This window comes from Acomys minous, assembly GCF_964271855.1.
Source record: "Acomys minous genome assembly, chromosome: 4".
Classification (NCBI taxonomy): Eukaryota; Metazoa; Chordata; class Mammalia; order Rodentia; family Muridae; genus Acomys; species Acomys minous.
The window spans coordinates 71,271,157-71,296,289 of NC_140486.1; the positions used below are offsets into that span (position 1 = coordinate 71,271,157).

Consider the following 25,133-nt stretch of genomic DNA (forward strand, 5'->3'; position numbering starts at 1 on the left):
TGCCCCATGCACTGTGAGGACACAGAAGGAGGGTGCTGTCTCTAAGGAAGCTGCTCTTTGCAGACACTGAATCAACCAGCATGCTGGCCTTGCATGTCCTAGGCTGCAGAAAGAGTAAGAAATACATTTGTGTTGTCTATAAGCTACCGGGCCTCTGGCCATTAGTTACAGCCTCCACGATGGACAACTTAACCCACATTGGTTGCTTTTCTCATTGCTGTGATCAAATGCCTGACTTGAGGAAGAAGGGTTTGTTTTGGCTTACAGTTTGAGAGGATACAGGCCATGGTGATGGGGAAGGCATGGCAGCAAGTGGCTCCCTGGCTACAGGAGTATCAGTATGCTGACACTACTAAAGAGCATCTCATAGCTCCATGGACCAGGAAGCAGTTACTGGAAGGAAGTAGAGCCAAGTCTCTGAACCTCAAGGCCTACTGGCATAGCCAACTTCCTGTATCGATGATCCACGTCTTTTTTTGTTTGTTTGTTTGTTTGGTTGGTTGGTTTGGTTTTTAAAGATAGGGTTTCTCTGTGTAGCCTTGACTGTCCTGGACTTGCTTTGTAGACCAGGCTGGCCTCGAACTCACAGCGATCCACCTGCCTCTGCCTCCCAAGAGCGGGGATTAAAGGTGTGTGCCACCACTCCCCGGCTTGATGATCCACTTCTTAAAGGCTCTACTACAGCACCCCAAAACACAAACACCCCAAACACAGGAGCCCAAGGTAGACACTTCACATTTTGGACACTTCGCCTTCAAACTGCAGCACCCAACCCCCCAACCCTCAGTTCTTTGATCAGTAAAGCAGAGTTTGGACGAGAAGGTGTCTGAAGACAGTTCAAAGCTGACAGCAGGGCGGCTCTGATACTCAGGACCGACTAGCTGACAGCTTTCATGTCTCATGTAGCCTTGTGTTGATGAAGACCATGCCTATTCACTAAAACATTTTGCAGATTTATAAGGACCTCTTGGAGCACACCCCTCTTCAGCAGGCCTTTCTTCTGCCCCTGTTGTAGGCTCCAGCCTCTTTGGGAGAAGATCTTGGTGTCAGGGTTACAGGTGGTTTATTGGAATTTTTTTCCTTAACCCGAATAATCAGAACTCAGGCTTATAGAAGATGGTTCCTCCCATCGCTCTTAGGATGCTGCTCATATGGAGGAAATATTGTGAAGTTAGAAGGTACTAGAACATGAACTCCTGATTCGGAGCAAATTAAATGACCTAATGTATGTGGAAATAGCTAGGGTAGGGTATGCTTTGCAAACAGCTTTCCATAGAATAATAGAGATTTAAATAAAGACTTAATTTTTACCTAGTCTCAGGTCTGCTACTTCAGGTGCGTGAATTGGTTTTCTTTTCTGTAAACAAGCACAATACTGTCGACCTCACAGAGGGCATTAAGTGATCTCTCACAGCTCTGGACTGGTGAAAGCCAGCCCTTGGCAGGTCCTTCCGGGCTCTGTCAAACCCTAGCTCAGTTCTTTCAGGAAGTTAACCAGTGATTTCCTGCCTCTGAATTTACCATTGTGGTCACTGATTTGTAGACTGTGGCTCTGAATGCAGCATCCACAAGAACCAGATTTCTCACAGCCCATTTAATATGAGATTGTCCAACAAAGGAAGCTATTGATGCACCATTCATAACGTTTTAGACATATAAAGAGTCATTGATCCAAAACAATCACCTGCATGTGAAAATGTATGTTTGCTGGTTTCCATGGAGACCACCCAGCTGGCTACTCTGTGATCACTCACTAGCCTTAATTATACATTGGCATTGCCTGGGAGCCTTCAAAGCTGTCTCCATAACAACATCTCCTTGTGGCATAACATGACCACCCTGGTCTGTGTTTCCCATGTAGGAGTTTCTGTTAAGAGGTGGGCAAATGCTGCTAGTAAACTGGCCAGTTTATCCTTATAAAAAGCTTTGATGTGCATAGGAAGTTTTCTGTGCTCTGACTTCCTGTCTCAGGCTTTCTTGCATGTGGAGGCCACAGCACAGCTGCTTTCTCTCTTTTTGAGGTGGCATGCTGACGTGTCGCCTGACCTGTTGCCAAGATATTGAAGCAAGAAAGAGTCTTCAGTATGTCAATGGACTAGAGTTAATTTCTTAAAAAGTAATTTTTTTATGTGTAGCAGTGTTTTTCCTGTGTGTGTTTGTGTGTGTGTGTATATATATGTATATATATATATATATATATATATATATATATATATATATACATACATACATACATACACACACATGCATCCCTTGGAACTGGAGTTACCAATGGCCGTCAGCCTCCACTGTGGGTGCTAGGAGTCAAACCTGGGTCTTGTACAAGAACAAGTGCTCTTAACTGCAGATCCATTTCTACAGCTCCAAACTAAAATCATCATCATCAGCAGCAGCAGCAGCAGCAGCATAAAATTAAGAGGCAAGACAACCAACATTGACCTCTAGACCCACACACATGTGCATGGGACACCTGCACATGTATGTGCACACACTCAGAAACAGATACACATGCGCCACACAGAAAAGGCTGAGTTGTCTTAATGGAAGAATCATACAAACTTTTTGACATCTAAATAATAAGAATGTTTACTTTTATTAATTTTATGTATTTGTTTATGTGTGCTATAGTTGTGTGTGTGTGTGTGTGTGTGTGTGTGTGTGTGTGTGTGTGTGTAAGGAGGCCAGAAGTTGATAATGGGTGTCTTCCTCTCCATTTATTTGAGGTAGCGTCTCTCATTAATCCTAGAGCTCACCTTGATCAGCACTGGGGTTGCAAATGTGCCCATACAGCCAGCCCTCACGAGGGCTAGGCCTGCTGAGCCATATCCACAGCCCCTACTTTTTGCCTTTCTATTGGATGTCTATCTCGAGAGAAGTTATAAGAAGGTCCTCTAAGGCTTAACATTGACTGTCACCTTAAATGTCCAAGGAGGTGACAAGAGACGCCCTTCCAGTTCTGAATCAGAGTTCTTAGGTTTGGTTTTTGACATGTGCCTCTGCACATAGGGCAGGCTGGAGAGGAAACACCAGGAGTGTAGAGTCAATGATTTGTTCTCTGGATGGCCTGTCTGCAGAGCAGGGAGCATTCCCTTCCCGCCCGCCACTGCGCGCTGCCTACCACTTCTGCGTCTTCTTGTTACTACCACCATTGACGTTCTCACACACCTTTCCACTGTCTGTCAGGGGGCTGGGCTAGTGTCCACAGTGAGGTGGAGAGCCCCTGTCACACACCTTTCCACTGTCTGTCAGGGGCCCGGGCTAGTGTCCACAGTGAGGTGGAGAGCCCCTGTCACACACCTTTCCACTGTCTGTCAGGGGGCTGGGCTAGTGTCCACAGTGAGGTGGAGAGCCCCTGTCACACACCTTTCCACTGTCTGTCAGGGGCCCAGGCTAGTGTCCACAGTGAGGTGGAGAGCCCCTGCTCCCCACGCGTTTATGGCTCTTCCTGGTGTCCTCCCTCCTTCCCATCGCATTTCATAGCTCATTTCACTGTGGAAGTTCTCACTCTGATATTCTTTTTCTTTTTTTCCTTTGGTTTTTACTAAACATCTTTGTGTGTTGTGGAATGGTCTGATGAAAATATGTCATGAAGTAGAATTAAGCTCTGCAGTAATGTAACTTCTATGTTGAAAGAGTATACTGAGAAAAAAATCTAATTATGGCTGTCTCTTAATTAAATCATTTTTCTTGTTCACCGACTAAGCCTCTGTGGTGATGAGAACAATTTTTCATGGAAAATTTAAACCCAGAGGCAGCAGCATAATTTCCTTTACAGCCTCTAGCTCGGCGATAATAACAGCATGTCAGTGCCTTTCCATGACATCAACGGCGAGGCGACAGGAACGTGGAGTGGCCTGTGAGGGAGTAACTCAGTGCTGAAGCCTCAGAAACACTCAGCAAAGAAGCCAGTTACCCAGGAATCACTTGTTTATGAACAGCCTTTTCCCGGAGGATCCCAGGAGGGAATACAGTTCTGGAGTTGAGGAAAAATAACCAGATTCTGTTTCCTGTTGTCAGATTAATTGAGAGAGGCGAGTGATGCTTCGTGGATGTTTTGCTGTTTGGATAAGGTGCTTGTTTGTTTTGTGCCTGTGCTTTACATAGTTTCCCCGTAGCTATTTTTAGGGCTGTTTTTAGGATCATCACAAGGTTCTGTGTTGCGAAAATATGATGGCAATTCTGGGTTTCACAACTTTTGGTCCAAAGGAATTTGCTGCTTATTTACTAAGGGAGAAGCTTAATTTTGTAAATGTCCTGACTGTGAGTTTCTTTCTGGGTGCGCCTCATATCCTAGATAACTTAAAATAACTGAGGCTGTCTCTGAAACACGAAGGCCAGTTATTTGGACACATTTGTAAAACTTCCCGTTTGGGGTGCCGAGTGGGAGATGAGGGTGGGGCCGGCGAAGTGATTGGCAAAGAGTGCCAAATAAACAAGTTTCCAGGGAGCAGTGCTGAAACCAGCTGATTAAGCACTCCTGAACCGCTGGTGAGAACCGGGTCAGGAGCCATTGTTTAAGCCAGCCCTTACAACATACTAGCCTTCCCCTCCAGAAAGGAGCCAAGTTGTGTAACATTTCCCCCACTCTGTTGAAGACTTTCCTCTCAGAGACTAACGCCTCCTTGATACCTGTGTTCCACTCTCAGCCCCACGCAGGAGGATTTGTCACCTTGGAAGAGGCAAGAGGCAGGAGACTCACGCCAGGACTTAAGGCTCCCACCTGGTACCTGGAGCCTGGAGCTGTGTTCAACCTGAAGCTTCCACTGCCATTGCCCTAAGCCCTCACCCCCCCACACCCCACCCTTGACCCCCCCCCCCAGCCTTGAGTTGTTGGGCTGGTGACCCCTTCCACAGCTGGATTCAGTGCCCCCTGCGCTTTGTGATTTGCTTTTGTCTTGCTTTGTTGAGCTCAGTAGTTTGAATGATAATGGCCCTCATGGGCTCCATCTATAGGAGCTTCAGCCCTACCTGACAGGGACTAGGAGGCGTGGCCTTTCTGAAGGAAGTGCGTCACTGGGGATAGGTTTGGGGGTTGCAACTGCTTAAGCAAGGCCCAGTGTCAGTCTCTCTGCCTGCTGTCTGTGCGTCCAGATGTAGAGCTCTCAGCTACTCTCTGCCTGCGTGTCACCGTGCTTCCCGCCATGATGGGAATGAACTAAACCTCTGAACCTGTAAGCCAGTCCCAAGTAAATGCTTTCCTCTCTCAGAGTTGCCACGGCCCTGTGTCTCCTTACTGTAACAGAACACTGACTTAGCCGTGACCACTCAGCATGTAGCTGAGGCTGGCCTGGAACCTGCCCAGCTGCCTTTGCCCTCAAGTTTTATTTCTCAAGTAGCTTGGTGGGAAGGTATTCTGTCGTCAATTTCATTCAGCAGATTTGTGTATTGTGTCTCAGTCAGTGTTCTCTTGCTAGGAAGAGACACCATGACCATGGCGACTCTTGTAGAAGAAAGCATTTAATTGGGGAGGTTGCTTACAGTTTAAGAAGCTTAGGTCATTATCAGCCTGGTGCATGGCGGGACACAGACATACACGGTGCTGGGAAGGAACAGAGAGTTCTCTGTCTGGATCTGAGGCAGAAGGCAGAGAGAAACACTGGGCCTGGCTTGGGCTTTTGAACCCTGAAAGCCTAATCCCATTGACATGCTTCCTCCAGCAAGGCCACACCTCCTAATGCCTGTCAAGTAGCGCCATTTCCTGATGTGTAAGGGGTCAAATACCTGAGCCTGTGGGGGACATTCTTATTCAAACCACTGCAAGTGGCCTCTCATCTTCCAGGTTAGGGCGAGGACACAGGAGAGTGGCCCAGAGCCCAGCATTTCAACAACCAGAGAGACCTGTGTTAACAAGAGACTACCTAACTTCTGTCTGCCTCAGTTGGCTCATTTGCAAAGTAGAAATAGTTGTATATGTTTCAGGGAAATGTTGCAAGAATTGCACACACACACACACACACACACACACACACACACACACACACAAGAATTGCGCACACAGAAGAGTGGCGAGCTATTTTCTTGTTTGAAGAGAATGAGCGTCCCTCATGGGGCTGTGGAGTTTGAAGTGCTGGCTCGCATTTTGGATGGAGTCACGCTTTGGAACCCTTGGGTGTGTAGGGAGCTGTCACCTTGCTCTCTCACTATTCTAGCACCAGAGGAGTTTTAAAACTACTACGAGTTACCAAGTAAATAAAACACAATTACCAAAATGACAGGCAACATCATGCAGTTTTAAAATATATTCAATTGTTTCCAAGTAAATCAGGAAACGCACCACCTCGGCTGACTTTAAGAAGTGCTTTCTTGGTGGTGTTAGCTTGTTTGTTTTAAGAACTATGATCTCTGAAGACAATGGACAAGTCCCCAGTGGGGACTCACAGCCCTCAGCTCAGCTGGTGATGAGACAGTGGGAGTTGAGGCAGAGGAACTTCATAGCCGCCGCTGCCAACTGCGGAGGAAAAGACTGGCAATTTCAAATGCCGGATAGGATGCTGGGAACACAAATACCAAACAACAATTCCATTGTAGCCTCGCTATCACATGCCTGGGTGTGTTTCCCCAAAGAAAGGAAGACCAGGCCTCAGACAAACGTCCATGGAGTGAGTTAGAGCTGGCTGCACAACTCAGAGTGCCCTGGACATGCCTGAACTGTGCCCTTTAGCAGGCAAGTTCCATGACCAGGGCATTGTATTTCAAAAAAAGCTGTTTTGAAGGTATCTTTAAACTGGCATGTAAAGCATTAGGATTCATTATGATATTTTCAAACTATTTTTCTGCTGACTCCTCCTTCACTTTTTGTCCCCATCTTCCTACCCTTCCTTGTGCCCTCCTACTCACTGTCACCTCCTTTCCCCTTTCCCCTCACTTTTGTTCTGTTACTCTGCTCCTCATCAAGTGACTCCTCTGCCTCTTGCTTTGATGCTGCCTTTTGACTAAAGGCAGCCTGGGTGTCACTTGGGGAAAGGAGATAGATGCTCAGTCTGGAGCCTTGCTATTCTGGTTCTTAGCCACTGTCTGTCTCTATAAAGCCATGATGGGAGAAAGCATGTGACGTGAAGAGGTGAGCGCAGACTTCCCATAGCACGACAGAAGAATGTGTTGTTTGGCTCAGCTCCACAGGTGAGGGCCTGGGCCTGTCGTGCACACTCCGGTCAGGGCCTGAGGTGCTTAAAGAAAACAGCAGGCCTGCCATTCTCTCAGGCGAAGTGGTTTAAATAAACAAACACGATGTTCCTGAGCTATAGCCCTCACTGGGAGCATGTGCTAGGGCTGGGCTGGGCACCTCCCCTGGGGATGGCCTCAATTTCACCGTGCTGTTAGATCGCTTTCCTCTCTCCGGCTTTGCAGGCTCCCTTCGCTTTGGAGTCAGGGTTGAGCACTTTTTAAAAAGCGAGCACTTCAAGTTGGCAGCTGTCTTGGTGCCAGCCTCCCAGGCTTTAGGCGCACATCGCTGTGTGTTGTGATAAAGAGGAGAAGTGGCAGCCAGCTTTCATGGGCAAGAATGGGGAGGAGAACAGACTCCCTGAGTGCACGGGAGGCTGAGAACCAGCATCTGCTCTATTGTTTGGATACATTGTACAAGTGGCTGATCCCTGTTATAGAAAGGGGCTGGGGTGTGTGGGGCCGTGTCTTTATGATAGCATCTTCCTTGTGGTCCCTAACAAACAGAAATCCCAGGCTGACTTTACCGCAGACCCACCTCACGCTTGTGGAATCTATGATAAAGCTACAAGGAACAGACACAGCCACCACTCACTGTGTGCTCACCTTAAGCAGTGTGACATACTTTGACACACATTTCTTTCTTGGTTTTAATTATAGTTGTGTGGTTCAAACCATGTCCTTCTCTCCTACCCTCCTTTTGTGGGTACAGGGTAAATATAATTTATATAAATTTGAACAAAGCGGCTCATACTTGAAACAAGGTCTCAGGGGAAAGAAAAAGGGGGGGACAAGGTCTCAGGACTTAAATCCTGTATGTGCCCCTGACCCCCAGACCAAGTACACAGCATCTGCAGTTCTGCTCTGTTGTGTGAGTGACATGAGAGGGGCCCTGGGTGAGACTGCTGTACATGGTCTGGTAGGAAGGCGTATCATGGGCTCCTGCACTTAGTTGTTGACATTTTCTACTGATGTAGAAAATACCCCCAGGAAACCAAGAGCTGGTGGGAAGGAGCAGGCTGTCACAGGAGCTCATCTGGCAGCCCGTGCAGCACCGGGACCCAACCAACTGCCACTCAGTGCCATGTCAGCATGCCCAGACAGAAGTTAAACATGGGAGCGCAGATTGCATAGTTTCTTCCTCAGCCTTTGAGGTTTCCAGTGGGTATGGTATGCTCTAGGGAGTGCCAACCATGACTGAAACTGACAGCTCATTTCTTTTTTTGGCTGTTATTTTGCTTTTTTGAGGTAGCGTTTCTTTGTGTAGCCCTGGCTGTCCTGGAATGCCCTGTTTAAGCCAGGCTGGCCTCGAACTCACAGAGATCGGCCTGCTTCTGCCTCCTGAGTGCTGGGATTAAAGGTGTGCACCACTACCGCCTAGCTGCGGAAAAGGGCTTTAAAGTTAGTTATTCCCTTCATTAAAAGGGAAAACTTGAGCTGGGCAAGAGGGCACCCCAGGACAAGGTGACCCCAGCAGTTGGAAGGTTGAGGCAAGGAGGGCAGGAGTTCAAGGTCATTCTCTGCTGTATAGAAAGTTCTAGGCCAGTCCAGGGGATGTGAGACCCTGTCTCATACAAACAAAAACAGGATCCAGAGCGATGACTGCTCTTCCAGAGGAACTGGGTTTGATTCCCAGCATCCACATGGTGGTTTACAACCATCTCTAACTCCAGTTCCAGGGGAGCCATGGCATCTTCTGGCCTCTTGAGGTAGCCTGACACCAGGCATACACAGGATGCACAGACATACATGCAGGCAAAACACTCATATTCATAAGGTAAAGATTAAACAGGAAGAACCAATACCAAAATCAAAATATATAATTTCAAAAAGGACAAGCTCTAAAGGTGTATGAGAAAATTAGAAAGCAAATGAAAAGAAGAAAAAACTTATTGAATCCACCACAATAGATATTTTGGAGATCATCTTTTGACCTATCTACCTGTGTCTATCATCTGCAAAGTTATTTTTATAAAACTGTGTTTGCTTCTCAGTTTCTTGCTTAACCTGGCAATCACACCAATATATTATATTATTATATATACTCTATTATATTATTTTAACAAGTTTCATAGCACAAGAACTAAGCAGTTACTACCCTATTCTTTTTTTAATTTTTTATTAATTTATTCAGATTACAACTCAATTGTTATCCCATCATTTGTATCTTCCTGTTCCTCCCTCTCCCCTACTTTCACCCTACTCCCCTCCCCTAAGTCTATGACCAAGGGGGACCTCCTCCCCCACTATATGGTCATAGGCTATCAAGTCTCATCTTGGTAGCCTGCTTATTCTTTCTTTGAGTGCCATCAGGCCTCCCCACCAAGAGGAGGTGGTCAAATATGGGGCACCAGGGTTCATGTCAGAATAAGTCCCTGCTCTCCCCATAACTGTGGAGAATGTCCTGTCCATTGGGTAGATCAGAGTAGGGGTTCGATGTTTACTACTTATGTTGTCCTTGGTTAGTGCAATAGTTTGAGCAGACTCCCCTGGGCCCCGATCCACCATCACGATATTCTTCTTGTAGGTTTCTAGGACCCTCTGGGTCCTTCTATTTCCTCATCTCCTATATTTTTCTTACTTAGAGTCTCAGTAGGATGTCCTCCCATCTGTCCCAATCTCCTGATAAGTGAAGACTTTCGTGGGACATACCTTTTGGCCTAGTGCCCAATTATAAGTGAGTATATACCATGTGAGTCTTTCTGCTTCTGGGTTAACTCACTCATTGTGATCATTTCTAGTCCCATATATTTGCCCACAAATTTCAAGAATTCTTTGTTTTTAATAGCTGAGTAGTATTCCATAGTGTAAATGTACCAGTTTCTTTATTCATTCTTCAACTGAGGGACATTTAAGTTGTTTCCAGGTTCTGGTTATTACGAATAAGGCTGCTATGAACATGGTTGAGCATATGTCCTTGTTGTGTGGTGGAGCATCTTCTGGGTATATTCCAAGGAGGGGAATAGCTGTATTACCCTAATATTAACCCTCTAAGCTAATCTGGTTTCCTCCCAGCATACATCCCAGAGATATGCACTTTGCGGCTTTCCTGCTCCAGCTCCTTCTCCTGATGGCTCCTGGATCTCTTCCATGGCTCAGTCCCCTACTTCCTCCTCCATCTCCTCCTCCACTGGCTGGTAGGAAATGCAGCCCTATTGTCTCCCCTGCTCAGCGATTGGCTATAAGCGGCTTTATTGGCACATCAGGAGACAGTTGGGGAGCAGTGTTTACACAACATTGAGAAAGGAGATTCTCAGAACAAGGACAGCAACCAGATATTAAGGGTATAGAAATCAGCATTTAAATTACACAGTAACCTTATGCCTACAATCATCTATCTTTCCTGTCTTTTTTTTTTTTTTTTGGTTTTTTCAAGACAGGGTTTCTCTGTGTAGCCTTGGCCATCCTGGACTCGCTTTGTAGACCAGGCTAGCCTCGAACTCACAGCGATCCGCCTACCTCTGCCTCCCAAGTGCTGGGATTAAAGGCGTGCGCCACCACGCCCAGCTTTTCCTGTCTTTTTTATGATTTATTTTATTGCTTTCTTTGTTTGTTATGAGACAGGATCTCACTATGCAATTCTGGCTGTCCTGGAACTTCCAGAGAGATCCACCTGCCTCTTCTTTCTGAGTATTGAGATTAAAGGTGTATGCTTCCATGTATGGCTTAGTTTATTATTTTTAGTTCTGTTTCTCTGTGTGGGTCTGTATATGAGTGGGTGCATGTGGATGAGGTGTCTGCATTGACCAGAGGCACCATATCCTCTTGGAGCTGGAATTACAGGTAGTTTTGAGCTATCCCATGTGGAGTGGATGCCAGGAGTTGAACTCAGGTCCTCTTTAAGGACATGTTCTTAACCACTGAGCCATGTCCCCAGCCCCATTTTTTTTTTCAGTTTTATTTTATTTTTCCTATACAGGGTCTTTCTGTGTGGCCCAATCTGCCTTCAAACTTGTGATCCCCCTGCCTTAGCGTTCTGAAAGTTGGATTTACAGGGTGTGCCAGACACTGAATTTCCACTTTTCAACCTGATTTTAAAAAGATGAGATTATTCCCTGCCAGTTATCTATATGCTTATTTATTTTTCATTTTTGCAACACTTGGAATGAAACACATGCCAGGCAAGTGTTCTGCTACTGTGTTGTACACATATCTACCTGCTGGGTTTTATGTGACTCTTTGGGGACCCCTCCTTACCACCCCCACCCAGCCCCCAACTTAGGGTGGTTGAAGAAACGGAAGCCCAGAGTAGTGAATGACTTGTTCACGACATCTCGTGGCTGGCCTGAGATGGGAAAAGCTAGCCCGTGAACTCACCCAGCCCAAGGGGATCTTTGCCAGTCAGAGGCCTGAATAGGCAAGTGGTGGCCTGAGACTAGTGGGTCCAGTACTGGGCTTCTCAGTGTCTCTGGGTGTTTGGCACAATGCCTGACACTGGATAGGCCCCTTGGTGGAAGAAAAGAAGGAAAGAAAGAAACTGACTTTATGGACTGAGACCTCTTTCACATCTTCCCTGTCTGCATGGCAGGCTGTCCAACAGTTAGCTTTCTTTTTTTTTTAATTGTTTTATTTTATGAGTATGGGTGTTTGGCCAGCGTGTATGTTTGTGCACCGTGTGCATGCCTGGCACCCACAGAGGGCATCAGATTTCTTAGAATTGGAGTGGGTTGTGAGCCATTCATTATGTGGGTGCTGAGAATCAAGTCCAGGTCCTCTGGAAGAGCAGCCAGTGCTTTTCAACCTCTGAGCCATCTCTCCAGCTTTGTTAGCTGTTTTAATTTTTTTAAAAGAATATCTTTTTAGGGCTGGAGAGATGGCTCAGTGGTTGGGAGCACTGACTGTTCTTCCAGAGTACCCGGGTTCAATTCCCAGCACCCACATGGCAGCTCACAACTGTCTATAACTCCAAAATCTGACACCTGTAGACATACAATGCACATAAAATAAAAATAAATAAATAAAATAATATCTTTTTAAATGCCTTTAATTCTCTGACCATTTATATATGCGTCTTGACCATCTATGCCCTCACCTTTCTCCCACTGTCTCCAGACACTCCCAACTCTTCCTCCTCACCCCTTCATGTCTGCTCCGTGTTTGTTTGGTTAATAACCTAGTGAGTCCAGTTAGTGCTGCCTGTGGGAATTGTCACTGGTTGTGTGCAGGTAAATCATAGCTGCGGTGAGTTCATGGTGCAGTGGCCATGTCACCACAAAGCCAGTATTTCTCAGTGTCCCTCTCAGCCTTACCTTCTTTCTGCTTCTCCTCTGTGATATTCCCTGGGCTTTGGGACAGGAAGTTGATACCAATGTCTTGTTTGGGGCTGAGGGCTCAATAGACATTTAATTCTCAGCACCTTGACTACTTCCGGATGTCTGCACCAGTTCCTGATCATTGCAAAGAAAAGATATCACTAACCTCTGGGCATAAGAGCAAATATGTGGGAGACGGTTTGAGAGCATGTGGTGTAGCAACAACTGTGGTAGCTTTCCTCCTAGAGCTTGGACCTTGCAAGCTTGGGGCTTTGAGCAGATTTACAATATGAAACCTGAAATCCTTTCTTTGTAACAGGCCTCAAATCCAATACAAAAGCAGTTGATTACCCCGTAACTTTATGCCTCTGTTACTCTAGTAGGCACACCTTGTCCAGTACCGGTGGCCTCTCTTTTTCCTTAGTGACCGCCATGGTACCTTCTAGCATTACAAAAGCTAGTCAGCAGGAAGTTTTCAATGCCAGTGCCACTTTGATTTCTACGTGTCTACAATCAAACTATGGAGACTTATAGTTTAATTCTGGGGCCAACACAGGCTATAACCTGTATTATTTGGGGGCCTCTCGCCAGTGGCCAGCTCTTGACAGCTGTCTTGCTCTCCCTACCAGCGGGGCACTGGTTAACAGTGTGGGTGCTAGGGAGCCTCCAGCAGGGCACTAGTTAACAGTGTGGGTGCTAGAGAGCCTCCAGTGGGACACTAGTTAACAGTGTGGGTGGTAGGGAGCCTCCAGCAGGGCACTAGTTAACAGTGTGGGTGCTAGAGAGCCTCCAGCGGGACACTAGTTAACAGTGTGGATGCTAGAGAGCCTCCAGCGGGACACTAGTTAACAGTGTGGGTGCTAGAGAGCCTCCAGTGGGACACTAGTTAACAGTGTGGGTGTTAGGGAGCCTCTACTGTTACGTTGTCATCTTCTCAGTTATAGAAAGACTAGACCTGTGCCAGCCATGTCAGTCCTAGATACCAGATGTATTATTTGGATTTTGTATGTCACAAAGTCCCAGAGAGCCTGAGCAGCCAGGCAGTAACTCTTGAGCACACCATGGTTAGTAGGGAGCAAACCACAGAGTTAAACTATTGTATTTTAGGGGTAATCATTTATCTCTGCAAAAACCTGAGGTGATATTTTATCCTTACAAATGTGTGTGCCCTTTGACCTGACACAGTAACCTCCCCCTTATTCATGAGAATACATTTCAAGACCTTTAGAGGATATGTGAAGCCACAGATAGTACTAAACTATATGTCTACTTTATATATTGTTTCCTGTCCGTGTATACCTCAGGTAAAATTCAATAAATTAAAGTTCTATGAAGTATCCATAAGAGGTTAACAACAACAGTAATAAAACAGAATAATTATTAAAATACACTGCAATAAAATGTCCACCTTAACTACTCTTTTGGTTGGTGCTATTATTCAATAAAGTAAGGGTTACTTGAATGTAAGCGTTGAAATGCTGTGACAATGGCTCTGTTAACTGAGACAGTTACTGACTAACAGGTGGGTAGCATTCAAGATGTAGATCCACTGGGCAGAGGAGTGATTCATGCCCAGACAGAGGGCACATGAGTTGATAATGCTATTCAGAGCAGTTTATCATTTAAGACTTATAAGTAGTTTAGTTTTGGAATTTTCCATTTAATATTTTTGGACCACAGTTGACTGTGGGCAATTGAAACCACAGAAAAGAAAACTATGGATAAAGCAACATTAATATATCCACTTCTGGGAAATTATCCTTTAGTTCTATAAATAACATATATGCAGTACTGTAGGGCTTTTATAGCATTGTAATAATGACAGAAGTTGAAAACAATCCTCATGGGATTTTTTAACAGGATCACAATCTCTCTTGCCAGCAGGATCCTTAAAAATAAATAAATAAGAAAAAAGAAAAATTATGGACACTCTCACCATACTGCCAGGGGAAAATCTCCAAGATTACTAAGGCAAACCATATGTGCCAGCTTTCTTTGTGTAAAAAGAGAAACAAATCCATTATCAGTATTCATGTTGACTTACATGTGCAGAAATAAATTTTATTTTTTTTTTATAAATTGTAATTAATAAACATTGTCTGTGGCAAGAAGTGGGACCCGAGCACACAGAGAGCTGGAGTGTTCTGCTGTATATATTTTTATAGATTTTTTTTTGGATCAAAATCATGATTTATCACCTACTTAAAAATGCAATGGAAAAATGAAATGTAGGCACAGTGTAACTCTCCAGTGTTGTGAAAGCAGGTGCCTTTGCTTGGGCAGAGCTAAAACATGGGTACAAGGGTTTCAAAACAGGAAGACTTGATCACTTGCTAGAAAGATGGCAGGAAAGCAAGGAGGCGGGTCTCATTGCAGGGGGAGGATGGTGTCCCATGGTGGCCTCCTGAGCTAAAGTAGTGTGACCTCTAAGACCAATGGAAGGGTTGCTCCCACCAAAATAACTGGAGAATAGTATGCTGGTCTGTCCAAAGGCAGCCATGAGCATCCATAAATGGGAGCTCTTAAGGACCACCATGGCCTGAGTCTTAGTGTCAGAGAACAGAGACTAGATGCTTTACAGCTGAATGCAGCAGGGTAGCCCAGCATTTTGGTGATCAGTACGTTCTTGGGTATAAATGTGTGTACTATTTGGGGTCATGTGAGTGTGTGTGGAGGCCAAAGGTCAACCTCAGATGCCTTCTCAGGGGTTGTCTCCCCGATCGCTCTGTCAATGTCTCCTTGTCTGTCTTTCTGCCAGCCTGTCTCTGCCTGTGTCTCTGCCTGCCTTTCTTACCCCCTTCTCTGTGTCTGTGTCTGTCTGTCTGTCTGTCTGTCTGTCTCTCTAACACACACACACACACACACACACACACACACACACACACACATCAACATCAAGATCTCTTCCTGTGAGCTGGCACCTCTAAGTGTGCAGCATGCTTCTCTGGGATTTTAAAGTACCTTGCCAGTGACTTGCCTCACTGCCTTCAATTTTCATTTGACGGTGACGGCAGCTGCTGACCACCCCATGCCTGGCATTTTCAGTATCACCTACTGGCTGAGCATTTGCTGAGCTTTCTTCATGCTGTTCCTTCTATGGCACATCCCCCTCTCACCTTTCTTTCCCTCAGACTCACACAGCCCTCTCTGTGAGAGGCTTGCTCTGTGACGCTCAGGAGTGTACCCGCATCTTCTCCCTCACCAGGTGATGCTGACCTGTTTCCTCACTCGTGCTGACTAGTCAGTGTGGGCTGCTGTGAGGAGTCTGCCTTCCTTGTGTTGTCACTCTAGGGCCTCGCATGAGTTCCCTAAGAGCAACTTAGCTTCATCCCAGCAAAACCCAAAGCCCTGGCATCTGCCACATCCAATTCTGTGAAAGGCGCCTTGAAACATTTCATTTTTAAACTTACTCTTTAAAAACTTTCCAGCAAAAGGGTGTCTGAGTCAGTTGTAATGAAATGCCGAGATTGAGTGACTTTCAACCACTGAAATTCTGTCTGCCTGTCTGTGTCTGTGTGTATGTGTGTATGTGCGCACGTGCACGTGTGTAGGAGTGTGTATACACGTGCATATGTATACAGGTGCATGTGTCCATATGAGGATGAGGAGGAATTGTGAGCGTCCTACTTGAGCAGCCTTTTGATACAGGGCTTCTTGTTGGCCTGGCTAGCCAGTGAGCTCCAGGGGGCCAGCTGCCTCTGCCTCTCACTTCACCAGCACTGGGATTAGAAGCCTGCCACCACGGTGGCTTCCAACCTGAGTTCTGAGGATCACACTCATACCCTCATGCCTCCAAAACAAACTCTTTAATGACTGACCCACCTTCCCAGCCCAGGAGTTTATTGTCTTACAGATCTTGAAGGTAGGATCCCAAGACTCAGGAGTCAGCCGGGTAGTGTCTGGGGGGACTTGTGAATGGCCATCTTATAGTGAATGTTCACGTGACTTCACCTTTGCGCCTGAGCAGCACTAGGGAGAGAGCATCACAGAGGGAATGAACAATGCAGGAGCACGTGCTTTGCTATTCATGGAGCCACTTTTTGGGTTTGGTGCTGAGGATGAAGCTAGGGCCTCACGCGCGTTAAGCACAACCGACCACTGAGCTACACTGTCAGACCTGCCTTCTTTATATGAATGTGCTAGTCCCATCATGATGGCCCCACCTCCCAAGGTATCACTGGAGGTTAGGGCTTTTGGGGCATCTTTCAGTCTGTTGCATAGAGGCTCACAGGAGACCTGTCGGATGCTTAGAATGCTGAGGAGCTCCTGTGAGATCATGGAGAACTGTGTGCTGTCACGCAGACGCTCTTTCCTTCAGCTGATGCTTCCTCAGGAATTGCTGGCTACAAGAAGGAGGTGGGTCAAAAGCAGCAAAGGCTTCACCCAACAGACACCATATTTCCTACTTTTGAACACTGCAAGGAAGGGTTGGTCTCTGGTACCGATGCATATTTTTGGCATGCCTATTATTTCCCCCTCTGCTATGGTGAAGTATATAACAAAGAAGGTGAGTTGAAGTCATTGAGTCAGAAACCGTTGTCATGGCCTTGGGTAAGCATGGCGTATTTTTATTTAGGACCCCTTTGAATATAAGTTTACCTCATCTCTAAAAGCGGTCTGTAGAGATTAGATCTCACCTTTGATTGAATCAAAACAAGTTAAAAAATAACTTGGCCACAGGCTCCTCATCTGCAGCAACTGGGTACTCCTGCACTTGAGAACAGCTCAAGCTTTTGATCCACAGGATGGAGGTTTTAAAAAGTAACTGGCAGGAATCCATCATTCTGCATGTAACCAACATAGAAGGCTCCATTTCCTGAACAAGCGAAACCATGAGCATACATAGTATCAGGCTGAAGAATCAATCCAGGCACACAGCAGGCTGTTGCCAAATGTAGTTGGAGGGAATAGTAGGGTGGTTCCAAATGCTCCTTTTGTCTTATATAGTTGGACACTTTACTTTTGTCAGAGAGGCCAGACAGGAGGATGGCTTAGTAGCAGAGAGCTTGCCTGACATACACAAGGCTCTGGCTTCAACCCCCAGCACCACACAAACAAACAAACAATAAAAGAGACCCAAGACAATGGTTTTTTTATACTAACTTGAAAGAGAAGCAATATATGGCTTATTTGTAACTCCTTTCTGTAAAGTAAGCCATAATAACATACAGCCAACCCCTTTTTGACTTATCATACAGAACACCCAGAAGGTTCGAGGGAATATCAGCTTGATAGACATGATGTTATCATGGCCTTGAGAGAAATGTTGGGATCTTCCCAAGGAAGAAGTAACACAGGTTTTGTAATATGGCTTGGTAAGCCTAGGCGAGAAGCTATGGTTGAGGTAGAGAGTTCAAGATTTTAGGGGCTGGGGTGCAGCTCTGTGGTAAAGTACTTGCTTGGTATGGGCAGGGCCCTCCATTTTGATGCCAAGCATTGGGGTGGGAAAGAGAAGGAAGGGGAGAGAGAAGAGGAGGAGGAAAGAAGGTAAAGAGGATGAAGAAGAACTGCTCTTGTTTAAGGTTTTGGTGCCGGAATTCCACTACCCTCTGCTTGCCTGTTGGGTTATAGACCAGGAGAAGACGCGTACAGGAGTCGTAGGCAGGTGGGAAACAAAGCAGAGTTGGAAATAAAAGGCATTCAAGCCCAGCAGTGAGACGTTAGGCCTTCTGTTTCCTGCAGGGGACAGGCCTCTTTGCCATCCTCTTTCCCAGTACACGGAGACAGAGTCAAGAGATTCCACTGTTGGATTCCAGAGAAGAAAGACCAAGTGTCCTGCCTTTAAATCTGGGGATCCCACTGTCAAGGCTAATGAGCTCAGTAAATGTGCAGTCACAGGAATATGTGCAGAAACAGGAACACTTCTTCCCTTGGTAGGAAACTTGGAAGAGAATGAAAGCAGCAGAGCTTCCTACCCCAGAGGCTCCAAACCGCCCTGGCGATCACCACCGGTCACATGTCTCAAGAGAGACTGTGCCCTTGGGAACATTCCTTTGTTCCAGGCTACTGTACATAAAACACTGGACCGTGATTTAGAAAAAAATAAAATTAATTAGCATTGTGATGATGAGCTAGAAAGATTGCTGCTGATCAGAGAGATGTTAGGAAGAGTTCCCACAAGGCTTTTCCACCTTGCCTCATCAGGCATCCAATGGCAGCAGGGGATAGTGGTTGGCCACACCCTTTAGGTCATATGTCACTGGCTCTGTTTTCCCTTGTATATAATAAAGGAGTCTTTTATTTCAGACTAGAATATTGTACCTTGCAACAGGCCAACATTCCAACAGAAACTAGGAAGAAAGGTTGCTTGTGCCTTTAAAAAAAAAATAGTGCCCAGCTGTGAGCAACATTTTCTAAGGCAGTTGGGGAGTTATGAAAGCGATCAATGAGAGTGGGATGAAACACATTTCTAGAGAGCAAAAATTCCTTCCCAGGTACTGAGTAGAACAAGCTAATCTTTTTGGTAGAGATGGGTAAGGAGGGACGGTATGTTCTGTATCTAGATGTGAGCTAAATATTTGGTTTTGTCCAAGCGGATAAATCCTCAGGGAAGGAGAAGCCAGAAGAGCTTTTGACAGACAATGGACTCACTGGAGGGCTGGAAACTGGAGGACTCATGAAGGCAATTCCAGTTTTCCTATGAGATGTTTGCTTAATTCTGAGGCAGCATGGAGGCTGCAGCCTAGCCTAGGAAGGAAAAGGAAAAACTCACAGTTTTGGAGGATAGAACATTCTAGAAGGTGCCTGTATTATCATGATGGTGTAGGATGGGATGGGAGACTGAAAGTTCAAAACCTCTAGAAGAGAGACCTTTCATGAACGAGGAGATACCCACCTAGCTCCCAAGTCTGGAGAGCTGACTTTGAGTGGCTAGCTGGAGTAGAGGACGCCAACTCTCTGAGTAGCATCCTATCTCTGAGTCCATGCTGGGTCCCCACCCCCACCCCCGCGTAGGAGGAAATGCTTCCTGGTAGAAGGTGATGCCCGGAATCTCAGTAGCTGTTTTACAAAGGACATTCACACACAGAGACAGGCAGGGCTTGGTGACTGGGTAACTGTATGATAATAACTGGGAGAGAACCTCAAGGGATCCACATCCTGGAATTAGCCAACTTGTAGCACACTGGTGAGGACTGGCCAACATGTGAAAGCCCTAGTTTCAACATCAGTTCCACAAAAAGGAGAAAAGAAAGAAAAGGGGGGAGGGCGGACTGGAGAGATGGCTCAGAGGTTAAGAGCATTGCTTGCTCTTCCAAAGGTCCTGAATTCAATTCCCAGCAACCACATGGTGACTCACAACCATCTATAATGAGATCTGGCGCCCTCTTCTGGCCTGCAGGCAGAACACTGTACAATGATTAAAGATAAATAAGTACATCTTTTAAAAAGAAAGAAAACTGGGAAGAAGAAACAAGGAATTGCTTCAAATTGAAGGAGCACCTTAGGCTGAAGACTCACATTTTAATGGAAACTGTGAGCATAATGGAAGCAGAAGTAGCACTGGCCAATAAAAGAGCAGGGTTGGGGTGTGGGGGTTCATCTTTCTCCATCCCTCTGCTGGGGGGGCAGGGCATCTCCCTCCATCCCTCTGCTGGGGGGGCGGGGCATCTCCCTCCATCCCTCTGCTGGGGGGCGGGGCATCTTCCCCATCCCTCTGCTGGGGGGGCAGGGCATCTTCCCCATCCATCTGCTGGGGGCATCTCCCCCCATCCCTCTGCTGGAGGTGGACAGGGCATCTCCCTTTATCCCTCTGCTCGGGGGGCGGGGCATCTCCCCCATCCCTCTGCTGGGGGGGCGGGGCATCTCCCCCCATCTCTCTGCTCCTGCTTCAAAGAAGTGGCAACCAGTCGTTTCAAAATTACTGTGAAAATACCTGGAGACTTATTCTGTGAGGTATTCCAGAGTCTCGAGTTCTCATGTTTGTTGGGTATACAAGTCAGATTTCTTCTGAGTAATAAAAGGATTCATAGCACGTTGGTTGATTCCCTTATGTCACTCTGGGCAGTCATTATAAATACTGTATGTTCAAGAACACATAGAGAGTAGCTCTAGTAAAGGGAGACCATGTGAAAGCTTTGGTATATGGATCGTGTTGATTAAGATGTTGCATGAAGCAGTGATGTAGAATTCTTTCCTTGTTACTTAAAACATGGCTATAGACCAAAAACACAGACAAGAAGAAGAAAAGCAGCTCACTTGGGTTCTGTCAAAATTAAAAAAACTTTGAGCTGCAAGAGTCAGACAAATTGTATGTCTGATGTGGAACCTGCGTGTACATAGTAAGTGGAGCTGGAGAAACGGCTCAGTGATTAACAGTGTGAACTGCCCAAGGACCTGAGTTCAGTTCCCACTGTGCAAATAGGGAGGCTCACAAATGCCTGCAGTGCCAGCACCAAAGGCCCTGAGGCCCTCTGCTGGCGTCTGCAGCACTGAACTCATGTGCACAACACACACACACACACACACACACACACACACACACACACACACAAATAATTTTTTTAAAAAAATCTAGAATATGTAAGTAACTCTTATACCTCAATAATGAACGATAACTCCAGTCTTTAAAATGGGCCAAAAGTCTAGCTAGGCAGGAAGATGAATGAATGGCCCATAAGCCATAGGAAAATACTAAACATCATTAACACAGAAAAGCACTTCATTAGCTGCTAGGATGTCAGTGACTAAGAAGACAGATAATAGCAAGGATGGGAGGAAGGCAGAGCTTTCGTACATCTCAGGTAAGGATGTGAAGGTAGTGGTGAGCCCACAGGGATGGGACGGATGGTACTGGCGATGTCTCGCTTCACCACCTTCCTGCTAATCCATCTGTGGATAGATTGTATGGATGCTTCTACTCAAATTACTAATATAACAACACCCAAGTTAGGAACATATCAATAACCAGGGATCCAATTCTGTTTTACAAGAGTCATCAGGAGATTTGTTTTGTTTTGTTTTTTGAAACAAAGTTTCTCTGTGTAGTTCCTGGTTGTCCTGGAACTCACTCTGTAGACCAGGCTGGCCTTGAACTCACGGAGATCCACTTGCCTCTGCCTCCTGAGTGCTGGGATTAAAGGCATGCACCACCACCGCCTGATTGAGGAGAATTTCTTAAACGCATCCAACCTGTGCCCTAAAAAGCCCTGATGGAATAGAGCAGGGTATACTGAGGTTTTAGTTTGTTTTTGCTTTTTTACTTTTTCTTTACTTCCTAAAAGGTTTTTACATACATAGCAGAGATGGACAACTGCCAAAGCACATGAACATTGATCCAGTTAAGCAGAGCCCTGGTGGAGGGCCAGCTTGCTGCCAGAAGAGGGAGCTTGGCCCAGGACTCAGGAGGCTTGCTCTGATCAGGGTGTTTATCTGCTGTGGGCTCCAGTTTGTCATCTGTAAAGTGGGCTCATCTCTCTCCTCTGTAGGGCTGAAGTGGGGCTCTCCTGAGACCGAGCATATGCTCCTGAAAGCCTGCTTACCTGGGACGTTTTATATCCTCTTTACACTGGCTACTTTTCCCTTCATACCTCCACCTAGAAATTCATACCCCATTTCCCGAATTCTGTTCTCTTATTGCTTCTTTCATAAATTATAGATGTTTACAAAAAGTTTCTCTGCATTGAGATTGCCTTTTCTTCATGTAGACTTAGCAACTTAACCTTTTTTTTTTTTTTTTTTTTTTTTTTTTTTGTTCCTCAGCTGTGTCCTCCACACTGCTATGCTTATAAGGCTGGCAGAATGAGCAGCCCATCTATTTTAATAAGCAATATCAAATACTATTAATAGTCATGTCTAGAAGTTGGTGAGAGCTGTTTCTCGTTAATATTACATTAGTAGTGGTAATAAATCACAGGATGAATAATAAGGGCTATTTGAATATTTATAGAATGTCAAATAAAATTCCTAGTCTTAGCCATGGTTTCCATCTGGGGAACACAGAAGAGTTCCTTGGGTCTTATGAGGGAGTAAAAGTCTCCTCTTAAGGTTTTTGGCTTGTTACGGTTTTGTTTCGTTTTTGTTTTCTTGAGACAGGGTTTCTCTGTGTAGCCCTGGCTGTCCCTGGACTCACTCTGTAGATCAGGCTGGCCTCAAACTCAGTTCCACCTGCCTTCTGAGTGCTGGGATTAAAGGCGTGCACCACCACCGTCTGGCAAATTGTTAATGTCGTGTTAGATTTCCTCTTGAACTTAACGATAAGGCTGCATTTGGGGCGTTTCTATGTGATTCAGCTGCGCAGATGCCAGGGCTCTCTGACATAGACCTCTATGCTCTGCGGCCCCGGAGAGGTGCAAGACCCACTTGCTCCATTCATCTGGTCCCTGCACGTGTGGCAGAGCAGCTGGAGGACCTGCTGCCGCCACTACAGGTGTGGCACAGAGCTCCCATGCTGCGCGTGCAAGCTGGCCCTGCTGTTAATAGGTGTGTGTGTGGGGGGGGGGTGTCTGCGCTGCTACACATCCTGCAAGCTCACAGGTGATTCTGGTGCAGCTCGTCGGCAACTACACCTGGGGACTGGGGAAATGGCCTGAGGTTAAAGCAGTTCCCACACAGCAAGAGGACCGGAGTTGGATCTCCACCTGTGCGGGGAGGGCATGCAGGCTCATCAGTAATTGTAGTCTCAGAAGGCAGAGACATGGAATGAGGAACAAACTGTCTAGCAGCTGCCTATACTGGGGAGCTCTGCTTGACTGAGAGACTGCCTCTAGGAGTAAGGTGAAAGAGTAGTCGATGAAAAATTATGACATCAATCTCTGACCTGCGCATGCGCAGGCATGCGCACAGACCCACACACGTATACATATGCATGCACATATACACCTTACACACGTGTTCACATGCATGCAGACATTCATACCCACACATGCATGAAAAGGAAGTATAGCTACCTCTTTTCCGGTCTGTCCATCTGTCAGGATTTTCCCTGCCTTCCTTAAGAAATGTCCCCTCCTAGTTTCCCACAAGAAGCTCAATAGTACGAGTCGATATTCTTATATTCCTCTGCTTGCCGAGCCGCAGGCCCTGTTAGAACTCTTCCTGCCATGTTTGACTTGACACCAGTGAGATCACAGTGATGAGTCAGCGGTGAGGCGAAGAGGGTGTCTTTAGTTACCCTCATCTGTGAGATCTCAAGTGATCAGTGTTGTGGCGCCACGACTGTTCCCAGCTCTGATGGCCTGGCGCAGCCATACGAAAGTCATGAGGCTCCATCACATACAGATCTCTCTTGTTAGCCCCTGAGCAAACCCAGAGAACCGTCTGACACAATCAGATGCATTCATAGGGTTTAAGTTCCGGAAAGGCTTTCTAGGGACAGGCTTTGGGGAGGTGAGCAGGAATCGTGTGAGCAGGCCTCTGAAATGGCCCAGCAGGGGGGACGTGCTGAGGAAAGATAGTGATGTGATATCCGGAAACTGTCTGACAAAACTGTAGCCATGAGAGGGAGGCCAGGGGCAGAAGCAATCTGTGGTGCAGATTCCTTTTTCCCTGAAGCGCCATAACAGCTAGCCATAGTGGCATACCCCTTTAGCCTCCCTGCTCAGGAGGCAGAGGCAGGCTGATCTCTGTGACTTCAAAGCCAGCCTGGTCTACAGAGTGAGTCCCAGGACAGCCAGAGCTCCATAGCGAGACCCTGTCTCAAAAAGGAAAAACACAGAGTCATGTGCAGTTAAATAACAACAAACAAGGACTCTGAACCTCTGACTCTCACTCAAGTACCCCACTGTCTGGCAAGTTCCTGCCACCCCTGCCCCCACAAACCTGCTTTAAATAGCAAAGTCTGCTTAAATAACACAGAGATTTTGATATCCATGGACATAGCCAGAAAGCTCAAAGCCTGCCACTGCTTGTAGCATTGAGTCCTGCTGCTGTTGGCATGGGCTGTGCCTGTGGCGGGGTATGGGCTTGTCATTCAGGTCTTCCAGGGAGATGTGCAGCTGGCAAGGCCCTTTCTCCTGTGGGGGAAAACTGTATCTCTAAAACTGCTTTTAAAACGTGAGAACAGTGATTAGTACTGATGGGCATTTCCTATGTCTTCTAGATGGCAAATTCTGAGAGTTAGCTGGAAACCTTCTGCAAGGGGCTGCTTTAGCCGTTTCAAGAGCTCTTAAAAGAATTCAGATGCTTTTGTTGACATTTTGGAAGACAAATATAGTTTATTTGAGGTGCTGTCTTATAACTTGGGCATTATTATTGCATGAAAGGTGATTAGAGGTGTTGAAAGGTTAGAAGACCCTGCAGGAAGGTTGCTGTGGTAGAGCCTTAACCTCTAGGACACGCTCAGCTCAGGAACACTGGAATTGTGATTCTGATCATAACTGTGGGACGAATGGCCCAGGAGCTGCCTGTTGCTAAGCTGAAAGGGTTGTTTCATGTAGTTGGGGACCAACCAACTGTTCAATATGGAACGTGTGACAGCTTACTTAGTTCCTTGGATATGAGACCTGGGCTCTCTTTCCTAAAGGCCAGGACAAGGAAAGAGGGGGGATGGTCAGATTTGGGAGATTCGCCCACTGGCAAGGCATGCCCATGTAGCTAGCTGGGCCCATGCATGGTCTCCATTGGGACAGAGGAGTTTCATTCTCTCTGAAAATGGCAGGAGGGATGTAGGGTCAGCAATCCAGGTGTTTAGGGAGGCTTCTCTGGAGTAATAGCTTACAGAATGAGTGTGTGTATGTGTGCGTGTGTGTGTGTGTGTGTGTGTGTACGTGCATATATACATAT

General features: G+C 46.3%; 1 protein-coding gene across 4 annotated transcripts in view; it reads left to right on the forward strand.

Moving 5' to 3' along the window:
* The window catches only part of TMEM241 (transmembrane protein 241), a 120,935-nt gene that overhangs the window by 77,173 nt on the left and 18,629 nt on the right, over positions 1 to 25,133 (forward strand). For 2 of the 4 annotated variants that reach the window (XM_084780740.1, XM_084780743.1), the window contains one exon: positions 4,647 to 4,784. The exons of 1 other annotated variant lie outside the window; for it this stretch is intronic. In XM_084780740.1, the coding sequence (XP_084636866.1) occupies positions 4,647 to 4,778 (132 nt within the window). In that variant the 3' untranslated portion in view covers positions 4,779 to 4,784. Of the gene's footprint in view, positions 1 to 4,646; positions 4,785 to 9,746; positions 9,826 to 25,133 lie in introns of those variants that run through there. One more of the 4 variants, XM_084780742.1, reaches the window with a different exon arrangement.